The 16,414-nt window shown below is 37.5% G+C and overlaps 1 protein-coding gene across 11 annotated transcripts in view; it reads right to left on the reverse strand.

The window, feature by feature from the left end:
* CAST (calpastatin) overlaps positions 1-16,414 on the reverse strand; it is a 91,623-nt gene that overhangs the window by 23,742 nt on the left and 51,467 nt on the right. For all 11 annotated transcript variants that reach the window (XM_080925220.1, XM_080925221.1, XM_080925216.1 and 8 more), the window contains 9 exons: positions 15,600-15,701; positions 11,940-12,023; positions 10,910-10,957; positions 8,605-8,700; positions 7,512-7,610; positions 5,816-5,920; positions 5,243-5,323; positions 317-367; positions 118-189 (listed from right to left, as the gene is read on the reverse strand). In XM_080925220.1, the coding sequence (XP_080781346.1) occupies positions 118-189; positions 317-367; positions 5,243-5,323; positions 5,816-5,920; positions 7,512-7,610; positions 8,605-8,700; positions 10,910-10,957; positions 11,940-12,023; positions 15,600-15,701 (738 nt within the window). The remainder of the gene's footprint in view (positions 1-117; positions 190-316; positions 368-5,242; positions 5,324-5,815; positions 5,921-7,511; positions 7,611-8,604; positions 8,701-10,909; positions 10,958-11,939; positions 12,024-15,599; positions 15,702-16,414) is intronic.

Here is a 16,414-nt window from a genome sequence, read left to right on the forward strand (position 1 = left end):
AAGAAGGAAGGAAGGAAGAAAAAGAGAGAAAAGAAGGAAGGAAGGAAGGAAGAAAGAAAGAAGAAAAGAAAAAGAGAAAGAAAGAAAGAAAAATATACTCAGAAAATTTGTACTTACAAGAGAAGATATATTTGTAGGACTAGAGAAGTCTTGAGACAATGCATCAAGAAGGAAGTCATCGCTTAAGGGCTGCAAAAAGGAGAAAACTTATCAACAAACGCTTCGTCAGTATCTATCAATATCACATTCTGAAAAGCTAGGCCCTTCCCAGATTACCACAGAAGACAGACAGTATTAGAGAAAGCAGATTGCTTACTGCAAGTTGTTCCTGAGGTTCTTTTGGCAGGAGTGGTTTTCCATCCTTATCCTATTCAGAGTGAAAACATGGCATCAATTATTTTATGTGTTATTCCAAATATGAAACCTATACACATTACAAGGAATCAACAGGTTAAACCTACTGTATATTTTAATATAGATTGTTCAATTTAAGAAAATTATCTTAGCAGAGAATATATCCACTCCAATTCAGTTCATATTCACAGTTGGCTTACATGTATCAGCCTTCCTTGGCCAAGGAGTCTGACAGCACATTTGGTGTGGCTTGTGACTTAGAAGACCAGAGATGGTCAGAAAAGAAACTCATGTGAACTATTTAAGTAGTATGTTCCAGGGGTATGCCAACAAACCTCTTATTTATAAGGGAAAACTGGGACCATATTAAATATCAGCTGAAGTCCCAACTCTCAGGGGCCTTATCTTGTGGGTGGGGTACTCTCAAATTTAGGACTCAAATTATGTTAAGCTTCAAACGATTTTAAGTGCCACTTTTGAATATAGAACAAAAACAATGAAGCATTTGAGCCTCTTTAGTAAAGAGAGATCTATAAATTAATGATCAATTCAATTTATTTATATGTAGAAAAATAAATGAGTACATAGGTACATATGAGGATTTCTCTTGTGAAATGGTCAAAATGCTATGCTTTTTTTCTATTCTCACATGTGCTGTGTTTAGAGCTATTCACTATTTTCTTATAGCTAACACAACCCTCTTCTTGTCCTCTGAATTCACTCGCAGCTTTGACCCCCACCTTTTTTAACTTGAGGAATCTACTAGTTCTAAACCAAGTCTTAGTGACAAAGGCAGTAACATACCAAGTAAGGCATGAAACTCTGGGGGCTCCTTTGTTCTGTATTCAGATTGAAATCTACTTTCTACCACCTCACCATTCAGTGTCAGGAGGGAGGAAATTTGACATCTACGTACAGACCCTCACTATATAAAGAGAGACCTGATATGAGCATAGGTGATAAATGACAACAGTATTTAAACAAGAGGTCAAGACAGTAACCTGGAACTGTAACAGAGCAATAGTTAACTGACAAACATATGAAGTTAAGTTTAGAGGTGAAAACTACCAGTAAATAAAGGGACCAGAAAAACCTTGAAGTAGTGCTAGTAAGATTCACTGAGGGCAGGGAGAAAGTAGCCAGCTTTCTATTGAGCTATTAATGTTGAGCTATTGGCAGATTCTATGGAACAGAGATCAGAAAAGGACATATTTGTGGTCCTGAGTGCCCTGAATAATTTGTAAAGCAATGTATGTCTAAGCCTCCAAATTATAGAAATCCTATTACTTTTGGTTGCAGAATAAAATAGAGAGATAATAAACGTTTCTTTTCAATTTTATTGGATAGCTCGGTATTCCCCCATACATTCCCCTCCCTCCTCCCCCTCAACTTGCTTTCATGAAGGTGCTCCCTCTCCCAATCACCCTCTCCACCTCAGTGCCTTGGCTGTTGATGGTGTTGTTCTTCCCATGAGGGTGCAAACCCTTCAGCTCTTTCAGTCCTTTCTATAGCTCTTTCATTGGGGTCCCCATTTTCAGTCTGACGTTTAGCTGTAAGCTCCCTCATCTGTATCTATATGACTTTGGGAGAGCCTCTAAGAAGACATCCATGTCTGGTTCCTGCCAGTAAACACTTCTTGGCATGGGTAATAGTGCTTGCATTTGGTGGCTGTATATAGGGTGGTTCTCTAGGTGAGGCAGTCTCTGTAGATCTTTTCTTCAATCCCTGCTTCTCTATTCGACCTTGTATTTCCTCCTCTGTTTTGTTCTCCCTTCTAAGAAGGACTAAGGCATCCACATTCTGGTCTTCCTTCTTTTTGAGCTTCATAAGTTCTGTGGATGGTTTCTTGGGTATTTCAAGCTTTTTTTGGGGGGGGGGGCTAGTATCCATTTATAAGTGACTGCATACCATGAGTATTCTTTTGTGACTGGTTTACCTCACTCAAGATTATAGCTTCAAGTTCCATCCATTTGCCTAGGAATTTCATGAACTTGTTGTTTTTAATAGCTGAGTAGTACTCCATTGTGTATATGTACCACAATTTCTGTATCCATTCCTCTGTTGATGGACATCTGGGTTCTTTCCAGCTTCTGGCTATTATAAATAAGGCTGTTATGAACATGGTGGGGCATGTGTCCTTTTTAGATGTTGAAGCTACTTTTGGGTATATGCACAGGTGTTGTATAGCTGGGTCCTCAGGTAGTACTATGTCCAATTTTCTGAGGAGCCTCTAGACTTATTTCCAGAGTGGTTCTACCAGTTTACAATCCTACCGACAGTGGAGGAGTGTTCCTCTTTCTCCACATCCTCACCAGCATCAGCTGTCACCTAAGTTTTTAATCTTAGCCATTCTGACTGGTGTGAGGTGGAATCTTAGAGTGGTTTTGATTTTCATTTTTCTGATGACTAGGGATGTTGAGCATTTCTTTAGGTGCTTCTCAGCCATTTGATATTCCTCTATTGAGAAGTCTCTGTGTAGCTCTGTACCACATTTTTAATATAGGATTATTTGATTCTCTAGAGTCTAGCTTCTTGAGTTCTTTGTACATATTGGATACTAGCCCTCTATCAGATGTAGGATTGGTAAAGATCTTATCCCAATCTGTTGGTTACCATTTTGTCTTTTTGACAGTGCCCTTGGCCTTGCAGAAGCTTTGCAATTTCATAAGGTCCCATTCGTCAATTCTTAATATTAGAGCATAAGCCACTGATGTTCTGTTCAGGAAAATTTCCCCCGTGCTTATGTGTTCTGAGCTCTTCCCCACTTTCTCTTCTATTAGTTTCAGTGTACCTGGTTTTATGTGGAGGTCTTTGATCCACTTGGACTTGAACTTTGTACAAGGAGAATTCAATGAGAGATCTTGAGTTACACAATGAATTAGTACATGTGGATGGATGAGGACTATGAATTCAGCTTCTAGTAACAGTAATAAAGTGCATTTGAACCTTCTTGTTAGTGGCATGTTATACAGATGACTATTCAGCTGCCTATGTACCTGCCCTGTGTAAATGACCACACTTAAATTGATCACAATAGGATCTCTTTATTGGTCACTTGGTCTACACAGCCAGCCCTTTCAGTATGAAGAAGATGGTCAATGTATCTATTACTTTACTCAGTGTCTAGGTTCTTATACTTTCAAGTTATATTTAAGAAATACAAAGTTTTCTATATAAGAAGTAATTGTTCATTTTGAGTTTTTTACCTGCAGTAGGTTTGCCTATATTTGTGGTGTTGTAACAAACCATATGTGTGGAGGAAATAATATTTGTTGGGTGAAAGGTCAATTTTTCTTCACATATGAAGGCAGAAAGGCTTCTTAAAAATATATTTTAGCCTCTCTTGCTGTCACCCTTGGTTGACTCCCAGAATTTGAAGGTAAGTCCCTATTGCTGACATCATAATTTACTTTGGACACAGGACTTAGAGGAATTGAGCTGGATATGACTTGGAAGCCTCTCCTTGAGGCTTAGCTTTCATTATATATTATAAAGTACTATACAAGTTGCAATGAGAGAAAAGATGTCAATAGTCCAACCCATCTGTGATGATATGAGCCACAATGACCAGTATGGAAAGATGCCTAAAGGTACTGTAATAGTACCCATCAGCTTTCCAATTGGCTTTAAGTCCTGCCCAATAGAAGAGAATTCATTTGTGGTACTGTAGACATAGCCAACTGTCTATGGCTAGTGAGGCCAGGGAACTTTGAGGAGAATCTACTATTTCCACTTTCCCAAATCATTACCTTTAATGGCATTTTCTGGTTTTGATGTTGTATTTTAATAACAACATCTTTATTTCCTTCTCTTTCCAAACTACTTCAATGGCTTTTTTCATTAATTATTAATGTATGCATGCATGCATGTGTATATTCATGTATATCTCCAAATATATGCTGTTGAGTCCATATAATGTTACTTGTATGTATTTTAACTGTGTTCTTAATACTAATTCATCAGGTAAGTTTAGCTCTCATCACTCAGAGAGGCTTCTTATAGCAGATGAAGATTTTACAGAAAGCTACAACTGATCACAGTGCAGAGAACAACTGATCATGGGGATGTCTATCCCCAACTGATATCTAATAAAACTCTTAAACCTAAGGCTTAGGGAATATCACAGAACAACAGGTTAATGAGTATAAGAAACAAGAAGACTAGGATGTATGCTGCAGGACTGCAACTTCTCTATATGACAGGGAATCTGTACCCATAAGATCCTAACAATTTGATTATCTAAACAAGACTTGAACAATGACAATAACAGTTGACATGCTAATGTGGAAGAGGGAAATCTCATGGGGTTTCACCCCTAGTCAATGAATGCTGTGCAAGGGAGAGACAATCTTCCCAAGGATGAGCTTCATAATTACTCATCCAATACCAAGTGGTAAGCCCTAGGAATAAACATACAGAAAAGCAACACTAAATCGACTCATTAGCTTGTATCTATATATTAAGTTCTGTGTATATATGTATGTGTGTTTGTGTGTATGTGTATTTGTATTTGTATGTGTATATGTGTGTGAGAGAGGGAGAAAGGGAGGAGGAAGGGAGAGAGAAAGAGACAGGCAATAATAATTAAGAAAAAGTGTATGTATTCGAGAGGGAGAACAGAAGGTGTGAAGACATGAGAGGAGGTGGAGGGAGAAGAAGGGAAATGATATAAGTTCAGCAGACACATACATATATGAATTTTTGAAAAAATGTAAAAGTGTTTTATCCCCATATCTGGTATTCTAACACAGTATTAGTGCTAACACAATTTAGAGTCTGAATATAAAGAAATAGGATCTTTATATTCCAGGTCTGTTCTCAGTACATTTTTTTTATGTATGTAAAATTCAATTAGAAAACAAAATGGGAAAATCTTCAGCCTGTTTACCTTGACTTCTAGTTGATAATCGGGAGGAATTGTTTCTTCTTTTTCACCAAGTTTTTCATGGTCTTCTTCTTTAGCTTTCTCCTAAAGAAAAGTAGTATCATTCTTAGGGTTGTTGTCTCCTTCTCTACAATGCACTCTTCAGAGACTAAATTTAAGATAACTTATTGTTAACTTCAAACAAGCATATGGTCATTGGTATGAGTTCCTCAACAGCTTAAACTTCACCATTGTTTAGTTTAACACTGTTATACTTTAGCTGGCTCAGATACCAGCTTTTGGCCTGCTGGCCTAAGGGCAGGTTGGGAAGTATATTAGATACACGCTACTTTTCTTGTGATTCCTCAGAAAAGGACAAGTACAGGTAGACAAAAGTGTGATTCATGGAATCTGTACATAGGCATGTAACCTATCGATTATGGTAAATCAACATTGGAACTTCCTAGGGGTTATCTTATTATGTGTAGTATTAAAGAAAGACAGATGATCATTATATAATATACAGACACAAAACACTAACACCTTGGAGGGCAGAAGTAGATAATTAATAAGTCGTTTTGTAAAAGCTGACATTACCTTGACTTTATCCACCACAAATTTTTCATATTCTGGATCTGCTTCCCTTGCGCCCAAGCTTCCAGCCAAGGTTTCTACAGCATCATCTGGCACCAAGCTCTTCTTCTGCAAGATGACAGGTGGATTATCCTAAGTGGTTACTCACCCTTACCAATTTAGAAAGGCATACATTTATTTCAAGTCTGCATTGTCTTTAATAGTTTGAGCTATCAATATGATTAGAATGGAGGTTTTGGAATATAAAAAATTAAAAATTAAAGCAAGTTCGTTATATTAAACACTGTGTGTACAACTTATATACCAAGATCAAAAACCTTAAAAGATCTAGCTGGAATTTTGATTCATGAATAATGAAAGTAGAAAAAGTAACAGAAGCAATAGAAGAGAATGGAGGTAGGATCTTTGCTTTGGGGACTGTCCAGGCACAGGGAAGAAGGCACATGTTTGTTGTCTGTAGCTTCCACTTGTTAACAGTGGCTAATAGTTGGCTCCTGATTGTGATTGATTTTCCTCAGTACATAATGAGAACCACCTACCTTAGTATTGTTATTCAGAATGAAATGTGCTCATTCATTATAAGTCAGATTTGGCTACACTGACATTAAAAGAAAAAATAGGAAGCACAAGTGAGAGATGTCAGGGGAAATGAAGAAACAATGTCCTGCCAAATGTCAGGACTTTGTTCTTGTTTTCCAAACTGTGGGTCCCAACTGTTCCATAGTGGCTTTTAAAACTTAGTGGAGTGTTTCCTCACTAGAATGTTTTTCACAGATAGAAAAAACACCACACTTAACTTGCATAAGCACCCTACATTAATGTGTTTATTAATTTTTTCATTATGTAGGTACTGGTTCTGTAAAGCATCTGAAAGAACACATCCCAAGTATATCAAGTACTTTACTTTTCTGCCTCATTGTTTTCCCTGGGAAATTCTAATCTCACTTCTCAGTGTGACCCTGGCTGGCCTCAGCATGGAAGCAGTTGTAAATTATTCAAGAGAAGGCTGCCTGTTTTCAGTATGGGAGTGTCAAGAGTGTGTCATAACTTGAGGTCTGGCCTTATCTGTAGACTGCTGAAAGACATCCAAGGGCTGGGGCACACTTCTCATTCTCATGTCTGGGTAACATGTATACTCCTCTCAAGGTCATCATAAAGCCTTTATAGTATCCTCTAGTATCCTTATAAACATCATATGAGAGACTAGCAAATGGAGGTCAGTGAAGGCATGTCTGGTAATCAGTAGCAAATCTTCAGGTCAGATTTATCCTTAGCATCATGAACAAGGAGATACTATGGAAGATCTGGAAAACATGTTCTAAAAAAAGAAAGCTAGCCAATTTTGTTAGTATGAAGCAGTGGTTCCTGAGTCATCAGAGAACAGGAACAAAACCCACAAAGATCAAAAGCAAATGAGGACTTAATTAGTTAAATACCACACATTTAAAAGTAGAAAGAAATAAAAAAGATAAGAAACAGCAAAGGTCAGACAGAGGGATGCAGCAATCTGTCCTCTAATTGTGCTGAGATTTCCAGCACAGCCCTGATGCCCAAAGAACAATGAACAGCAACATTCCGTTAGTTTTGTTTCATTTTCTTAGAATAATAATGTTATGGTGACAAACAGTAGCAAGTCCGAGGAGCAAAGAAAAAACAGCATGCCCAAGATTCTTTCAATGCCAAGGGCATCATCACTCACCAAGGATGCTGCTGGTTTGGGTGGAGCTGACTGTATACTGCACATGGAGTCCCGAGGCACAGTCTCCCCCACAGGACTTTGGGATGTGTCCTTAGATTTCTGAGAAAAGAAGCAAGTATTCTGAATAACTTTAGAACTACCTGACTAATAAACTGAACAACAGTGGCTCAGACACTGCTAGATGTAAGTAATAAGCATGATCCTTTTGAATGCTTATTGAGCAATATTCATGCCAAGACATGTTAAAAAAAACTTTTTAGAGACTGTAATTAGAACTTGGAGACTGGTTTCATATGAGTGAAAGAAGAACACATTAATACAGATAGTACGTCAAGGGCTATCAGAGACCATCTTGTATGTCTTAAATATGTGCACTAATGTATTAAATGATACAGAATAGGTATGTCTGAATGGTCCCTGGAGATGTTGTGAGAAAAAATATTCTCAGATTTTCACCCCAAATACACTGAGGAATTCTAGGGGCAGGGTCCAATAATTTTCAAATATTTTAAATTCACACAGTTTAGGAAAGTTTTCCTAGCACTCAGGAGAAAGAGCACTAACAAAGCATGTTCTTGTCATCCTTCAAGGCTGCACTTTTTAAACTGATAGATCTTGGGGTTGAAGAAGCACCAATATAACTCAGAACCTTTTAAAGTATTGCTTTAACATATACATGCACACACACACACACACACACACACACATATAAACAGACACACACACACACACACACATGCACACACACCACAAATAAACAACCAAAAACCCTGCCATGCAAGTTCCTTTTAGTAAAGAGTGTGATGGGTAAGGGAGGTAAAGCACCATAACAAAATGCCACATTGTGCAGAGTGTGTTGAGTAAAACTGGGATGAACTGGTGAAAAGGAAGCCAGGGCTAAAGTATATATGGAATCCTTTCACAAGAAGCAGGGCACTGTTGTAACTATTAACATCCTTCAGAAGAATGATTCTGGTGGACATGAAGGTGGGAAGGAGAGTGATTTCTGGATTGAGAGGTATGGTAATTTTATTTAACCAGCTTAGATTAAAAATGAACATTTAGACTCCACAAGACATTATCAGAAGCATACTTCTATTTTGTCAGCTGGCATAGATGGTTTATCTTGATATATAGATCGTTCAAAATCTGCCGAAAGTTCCCCAATCAGCTCTGACTCAGTCAGGCCCTATAAAAGGAAAAAAAAAAGTAGGGTTAGAAGACACTCTGCTATGTTAAAACAGACTTTTTTGTTTGTTTTTGTTTTTTAAACCCGCTTTAACATGGCTTAGTTACATCATATTATCCCAAATACAAAAAACCTTGATAAGTCATATTTTTCATTTATTGATGTGAGAAAAAATATCATACAAATATGAGAATACAGGACACTTTAGCACTGTGGGACAGCTAAAATTTATGATCTGAGCAGAGGTTTAATCTTATTTTGTGTCATTTTACAAATAAATACTTTATAATAAAGTTTTAATTGTTTAAAGAATAGAGTAAATCACTTTTCAAAGTAACAAATAAAATATTTTTAATAGACTTTTAATCAAAATTCTCCACTTCCACTGATAAAGAGTTGTAGTTTTAAAAGTGACTATTTCCTACTTTGTAATGTTTCTTTTCAGAATAAAGCAGAAAAAACATAACTCATACTTGTTTCCTATAACTAAAAAAAGGTAAGGGACAGAAAGGAGGGGAAATGGTAGGAAATTGTTCCTATCAACAAAGTTTGATAACTCTATTTCTTCCAGCAGAGACAGTCCATTTGGGAATTCTATTAAAATAGTCTATGGTGAAAATATCCTGGTGGGACAGCCTGAACTCTGAGTTGTGGACCTAGTATTTTCTAGCTGTGTAACCTTAGGTTATATCCATGTTCTGTTGCCTCTATGTCTTCACTATAAAACTGGAATTAAAAGCTTTTAGAACATGCAAAAAACTATAGATTAATGCTACTTGTGACATCAGGCATAAAAACTTCTTGGCACATTAATGCAGAGACTTCTATTTGATCAAAATGCTCAGAATTAGTGATTAGTAAATACTCTGCCCTAAAAGGGACATATCACTCAACCCCCCCCCCCCAACACACACACCAAAGGCTCAGGAAACATCTTAGAACAACAAACAGAAAGAGGCAAGCGGTGTGTTTTCTTCTAGAAAGAACATGACTGCTGCACTCAAACACCAAGCAGCTGAAGTTGCCGATAGTGATAGTTGCAAGCACAACATAGAGCCTACCAGCATTCCATCATGGATGGGAGAGGGGCTTTTAGCAGCTCTGGTAGTTAATGGCTGCTGGAACACAGAAGCTATTTTTCTTCAGTGATATAACTACTGGGAAATTGCCCATGTACCAATAAATAACCTCACACCTGTGCTCATACAAGCAACACTAACTATGTGCAATGGCTCATTAAAAATGAAAGAGAAAAGATGTGAAAATTACTTGAAGCAATGTTGAGTACATAATAGCTGATTAATAAATATTGCTAATTGGTGATATCATGACAGGAAACTATGCATATTTAAGGCAATATAAAAATAATAGAGTAGTTTATGCTGTTCCTAAATCAAAGTCTGAATTAAATGTTAAAATAATAAAATATAAAATAGCTGTCTCCTATGACATAAATGTGTCTCCATGAGTGGCTTTGCCAGATCATGACAAATACAGAGGCAGATGCTCACAGCCAACCATTGAACTGAGATCAAGTTCCCTAATAGAGGACTTAGAGAAAAGATTGATGGAGCTGAATGGGTTTGCAACCCCATAAGTACAACAATACCAACCAATGAGAGCTTCCAGGGACTAACCTACTATCCAAAGAGTACAAATGGATGCCCCCATGGCTCCGGCCGCATATGCAGCAGCGGATGACCTTGTTGGGCATCAATGAAAAGAGAAGCCCCTTGGTTCTGCCAAGGCTCAATGCCCCAGTGTAGGGGAATGTCAGGGCAGGGAGGCAGGAGGGTTTGGGTGAGTAGGGGGCACTCCCATAGAAGTAGGGGGAGAGATGGAATAGGGGGTTCATGGAGGGAAAACCAGGAAAGGGGGTAACATTTGAAATATAAATAAAATATATCTAATAAAATGTGAATTCAAAAGAAATTAATAAAATTCAATCTGTTTTAAATAAGTAAAGCTCTTTTGTCATTAATTCCTAATGATTGATGAATGCTACTTAGAAACTAATAGTTTAGAAATAATTCATGAGAGAAAGCATTACTAAAAATATATGCAAAGGAGCAGAGGCCTCAGCACTGAGTTAACCATCAGAGTTCTCCTCACCACTAGGCTACATGTGAAATACAGCTTTTTAAATGATTTTAATTACTCCTTATATTTCTGCTATGCTTAAGTATTAGAAAAAAAGTTATTTTCTAACCTTAGATGTTTCTTCATGTTCTGGCAATAGTGGTTTTCCATCTTTATCCTGTAAATGAAATTGGAAATATTGAAGAAAAAATAGAAAAATTTGCTTTCATGTCCCATTATATTTGTTTTAGGCAAATCCAAGATGTGAGAGGTAAGCTTATGTTTTTGTGTACTTGTGTAAATTAGTTTTAAATTTAATTTTTATAAAGTACCAAGTCAGGAATCTGATTAAAAGATCAAACATTTGGATGTACGCTGATATTTGTTATTCATTACAAGGTGCTGAAAGATTTATTATTTGGTGAGGCAAAAGGAAAAAAACAAACAAACAAAAGGTCTTTGACAAGAAGAGTACAAGAATGTTAGTGAGTTCTTTCTAGTATTTAGAGTGTGTGTATGGGTGCCCATGTGACATGGAACACCTGGATAGGAAGATCGGTAAACAATTTGCAGGATTAGTTCTTTTCCTATCACGTAGGACCAAGGGACCTAAGTTAGTCAGTCTTGGTGTCAAGTCCCTTTACCTACTGAACAATCTGGCTACCCCAGCCTGAATGAAAGAGTAAAAAATATTGTTCTACCAAGCTGGATACAGGCATATCCCTATGATGCAAGTAGCTAGGAGGCAGAGGAGGATACAGGTGTTCAAGAATAGTCTTCACTGCAACAAGTGAGTTTGAGATTGGTTAAGTCTACCTGAGACTGTGTCTCAAAACAGGAAAGAAAAAGCATCAATTCTCCAACCCAGATAGGGGGATAAATATCAGGCTTGTAATTTAAATACTGTTTAGTTTTGAACATGAAATTTCACAATTTAGGGAATGTTTTCTCCTCTTCCCAAATAGTCAAATAAATGAGAGCTTTAATGACTACTTTAGAAGTCAAGAAAAGATAAACCATCACTGAGGTGATTAATCCCTTGGCAGCAGAAATTGAAGTGAAATGGGTGGTCTAGCTTCTTCAAAGTTGTCCCTGGTGTCAAGGGAAGGTATATTGTAAGCATGACTACAGATAGGTGTGGTGCTACGCAGAGAGCTTACCTTGGCTGGTTTTAACCTGTAATCAGCCGGGACTGTGTCATCATCTTCACCACACTTCTTCTGCCTTTCTTCTTTTGCTTTTGCCTGATGAAAATGGAGAGGAAAAAAATAAGCAGCAATTAAATAATGAATGTCATATAGACTGATGTCACCTACTTCATGTACAAAAGAAGCATACAATTGGATTGAAGGATTTAGAATGCTTTGTAAACCACAAAACAAAAGACTGTGGAGAACAATTGTGGAGAACACCCTGCTTGGTCTAAACCTTAGGAGGCTAAGGTAGTTTTGAGAGTGTTATCTCTTTGGCTAATAACCCTTTCCTTAGCTCATTGACTTTGAAGGTTCAGCAAAGTAAATAAATGCTTCCTGGAGGAGAGTAAGCACAACACAGAAATTAGCTGCAATTATTTTAATAGCTCCCATATACCTTGCCCCAATAGGGTGATTATATAAGAAGGGAGAAAATATCTAATTCTCTCATCCAATTCAGAAATGGGAGAAGCAGAGAGTCAGAGATATGGCTTCTTCATGGAGAACTGGTTTTAAAGATTTGTAAAGGACTCCCTTCAATAGCAGCAAGACTTACATCACAAGATCAATGAACCAGGAGCAAATTAATATATTAGAAATAAGTAGCTCTACAGTAGACTACAAATTCTCTTCTACAGCATTTGCAATGGAATCTGCAAGTGAGTCCTTAAAATCCCATGTGTAAGGATTTGTATCTACTTCAAGGAAAGGGCTTAAAACCTAAGATAGGTGGCACAATTTAAGCAAATTCTGACTCAACCCACTGTTCCCCTCTCCACCTCAACCTCAGAGTGGACTGAACTTTTTACAACAAAGATACATGTACCACAATGTTCATTGCAGCTCTATTTATAATAGCCAGAAGCTGGAAAGAACCCAGAGGTCCTTCAGTAGATGAATGGATACAAAAATTGTGGTACATTTACACAATGGAGTACTACTCAGCTATCAGAAACAATGACTTCATGAAATTCTTAAGAAAATGGATGCATCTAGAGAATATCATCCTGAGTGATATAACCCAGTCACAAAAGAACAGACATAATATGCAGTCACTAATAATGGGATACTAACCCCAGAAAGCTCTGAACACCCCCAGAAACAACCCACAGACTGTGTGAAGTTCAAAAAAAAAAAAAAGAATATATTTTAATTAAAATAGAACTGTATCACATCCCCCTTTCCTTCCTACAACCCCTCCAAGTTTCTCTCCTATCCCCTCAAATTAATAACCTCTTTTCCTATATTATTGTTACATATATACACATGTGTATGTATATGTACCCACAAATACTTAATTACAACCTTAAAAATGTATTCGTATACTTCTATGCAAAAAAACATTTATCTTTATTTTTTAAAATAAAGTTTTTTAATTAAAAAATTATTAAGCAATTTTAGTCAGCCAGGCAATGTTCTCTGTTCTGGGACTGGAGTTTTATGTTATTTAGGATGGAAGGGACTTTGTTTCTATTTGAATTTCAGGTTTTACTCTATTGCTGCCTATGGGGTTCTGATATGCAGCAATATTTTGGGAAGTGTGCCATGTCTATCTCTAAGGAAACTCCATCAATATCAATAGCCATCTGCACAGGAAGACTCTTCATACTTCAAGACTATGGGCAGAGACAGATACACACACAGCTGAAGCCTTTTTTTACCTCTTTGTTTTTTTAATAACCACACTATACATAGATACCAAAAAGACCAAACCTCAAACATACTGAACCAGTATACATAATACATAAAAATGGGGTATGTCTTAAAAGTTATCACTATAGTTAATATAAATGTTTTATAATATAAAGGGACTGGGTCTCTTCTCTGGAAATTTCCATAGTTTGTACAAGTGCTGTACAAGTACAAAACAGCAGGCTAATCACTATAAATGACCACTAGATTTCATAAATTAGCTTAAGAACTTATATAATTGAAAGATCTTTTTAGGAAATAGTTATAGTTTAGGACTAGAGAAAAGCTTGCATTACAACAGAATGGAAAGTTATTTTATTAGTTTACTAGTACTCACTCGTTTCTAGAAGACAGTGAACACATTCCTATGCATACCCCATAAAGTAATGAGATTAAGAATGCTGTGAAATAAGCTACTTTTATGTCAGTTTTTCAAGCTATTCATGTGGATTAGTGACTGAGTGAGTTAGACCCTACTGGAACTTTGAAAGTTTTATATGTTCTTTTTCCACATATGTTGTCTTATTAAATTACTCGAATTATCTCTAAAGAGCCTAAGGCAACCATGAAATCTATAGCTCCCAGGTGATGGAAACATAGCTTCAGCCTAGCTCGCTGGCTACACTCAGGGATCCACCAAAACCCCCTCCTTCAAAACAGCAAACTCTGAATAATGTGCACCTCATGATGCTTGGACCCATGTTCCCTTTCTTCTGAGCATATCACATGGTCCTGGAGGACAGGGATTGTTTCTCCAGCTCCCTTACGGTCACCTTCATGAAGCTTCTCATGCCACACTGCAGTAGGTGAGCCCTCCCAGAAAGTAGAAGACAGAAACTGGCCCATAGTAGACCTGGGCCAATTCAGACTCAGGCAGAGTTCCTGGGAGTCAAGACGACTGCACTTCCCTGACAACCCTAAACAGGAAGTGACAGCAGAGACATGGGCATTGTGACAATGCTGCTTGCTACATTCTTTTCCCTGATCTGATAGGGTAATACTCCTAAAGCCTTTGGTTGCCCATCCATCTCTTTCTACCGTTCTTGTCTTGTCAGACACAGGCAACTTATTTCTGTCCTTTCTCTTTCCCTAGGAGAACTGATTTGGAAAAGTATACAAAAACCATAACTTAGTATCACACCTGCATACCAGTGGCAAGCTTGCAATGGCTTGCAAGGGGGAAGGAGAGCATGAGACAAACATGCTCTAAGTGTGCATGAGCTCCAGTAAACAAGTGGTAGAGTGATTGTTGTGCAACTATTCAGTTTATTTCAACTTGAGACATTTTTTTCAATCTTCACCCCTATTGTAATATAAAAGAAGGTCCATTCTACTCTTCTATAATCATCTCCCTCCATAAGTTCTCCTGAAGACACAAATTCCAAATACATAGAGGCATCAAATCTCACAGGTTCTCACTACACTGCAACTGTTACCTTGTTTAGATGCCTCCTTTGCTTTGGCATATGAGGTAAATGTTTCACCCCTCACCACCACCACCACAATTTCTCTCTTGTTTTGACAAGGATTCATCATGTATCCCAGGTTGTTCTAAAATATGTTTATAATCCTCCTGCCTCAGCCTCTCTAGTTCTAGAATCTCAGATGTATACTAACATACTGGACAAAATAGTTTTCCATTCTTGAAGTGCTATATTCTGACCCAGGTCCTTGCACAGGCCAGGTCAGTGACTGACTACTGAGCCACTCCTCCATACCCACTTTTCACATATTGACATAGCAAATGTTTTACATGAATGCTTCAACATCTGTCTCGGTTGCTCACTCCCCAGTAATAAATACCTACATTTACTCAGAAAGGGAAGAAAAATGAAGAGTAGTTGGTTCTCAGTTGTAATAATATAAGAATTCTAATCATGTGCCAGTGCTCAGCTGAGACTAACAGGCTTTGAATATGAATTACAAACTCATTACCTCTTTGACATGTTCAGCTTGGCTAAGGTAGCTCTGAGGGTCTGGCTGCCTAGTGCCCAGTGAATCTGATAGAGCCTGCAGGGCTTGATCATTCATGGCTGCCTGTTAAAAATGAAAAAGTCTGTGAATAAAAACAAAACAAACAAACCAATAAAATGATTTCGAGCTTAGATAATCCATATTATCTACTTGATTGTAAAATATAATTTTAAATACAAAAGATGAATTATAGATTGAGAAATTACTATATGGAGGAAACACTATTTGAAAATTAAAAGAGGAAGGAAAATGAACTTACTAACAAGCAAAAACTTGATCTAAGATACCACACTCATTCCTATAGCAGCTGTTATTGGGCACACTTCAACCCTTATTCGGCAAGTAAGATATATGATTATAATAATGATATTACAAAAGACCTTTTTCAAAATTAAAGCTGGAAGCAAGTAAATTTGCACAACTCTATTTTTATGTTTGTTTAAAAAATGTGTTTCTAATGCATCTTCTGATAGCTCCCCACCCCCCTTCAGCAAAATAGCCAAGCTCAAGTAAGTGAGAAAAGCTGAAGTGGGTTCTAAAGACACAGTGTTGGGGCTATGAGAACTCTCACTCTCAGGGTGTGGTGCTCCCTACAGTTCCCTCAGTCCTACAGATAAAAATAAACTGTACACAACAGCAGAGCAGAGTAGAGGCAGCCCTGATAGAAATGGTCTTTAGCATTATCAGCACCATTCACAGGGTGTATACGCCCACATCCAGCCTGAAGCTGCAGGATCAAATTTGAAGACTGAGAATTAGGTTATATCTGGTTGCTG

This window comes from Micromys minutus (genome assembly GCF_963924665.1).
Source record: "Micromys minutus genome assembly, chromosome: 11".
Classification (NCBI taxonomy): domain Eukaryota; kingdom Metazoa; phylum Chordata; class Mammalia; order Rodentia; family Muridae; genus Micromys; species Micromys minutus.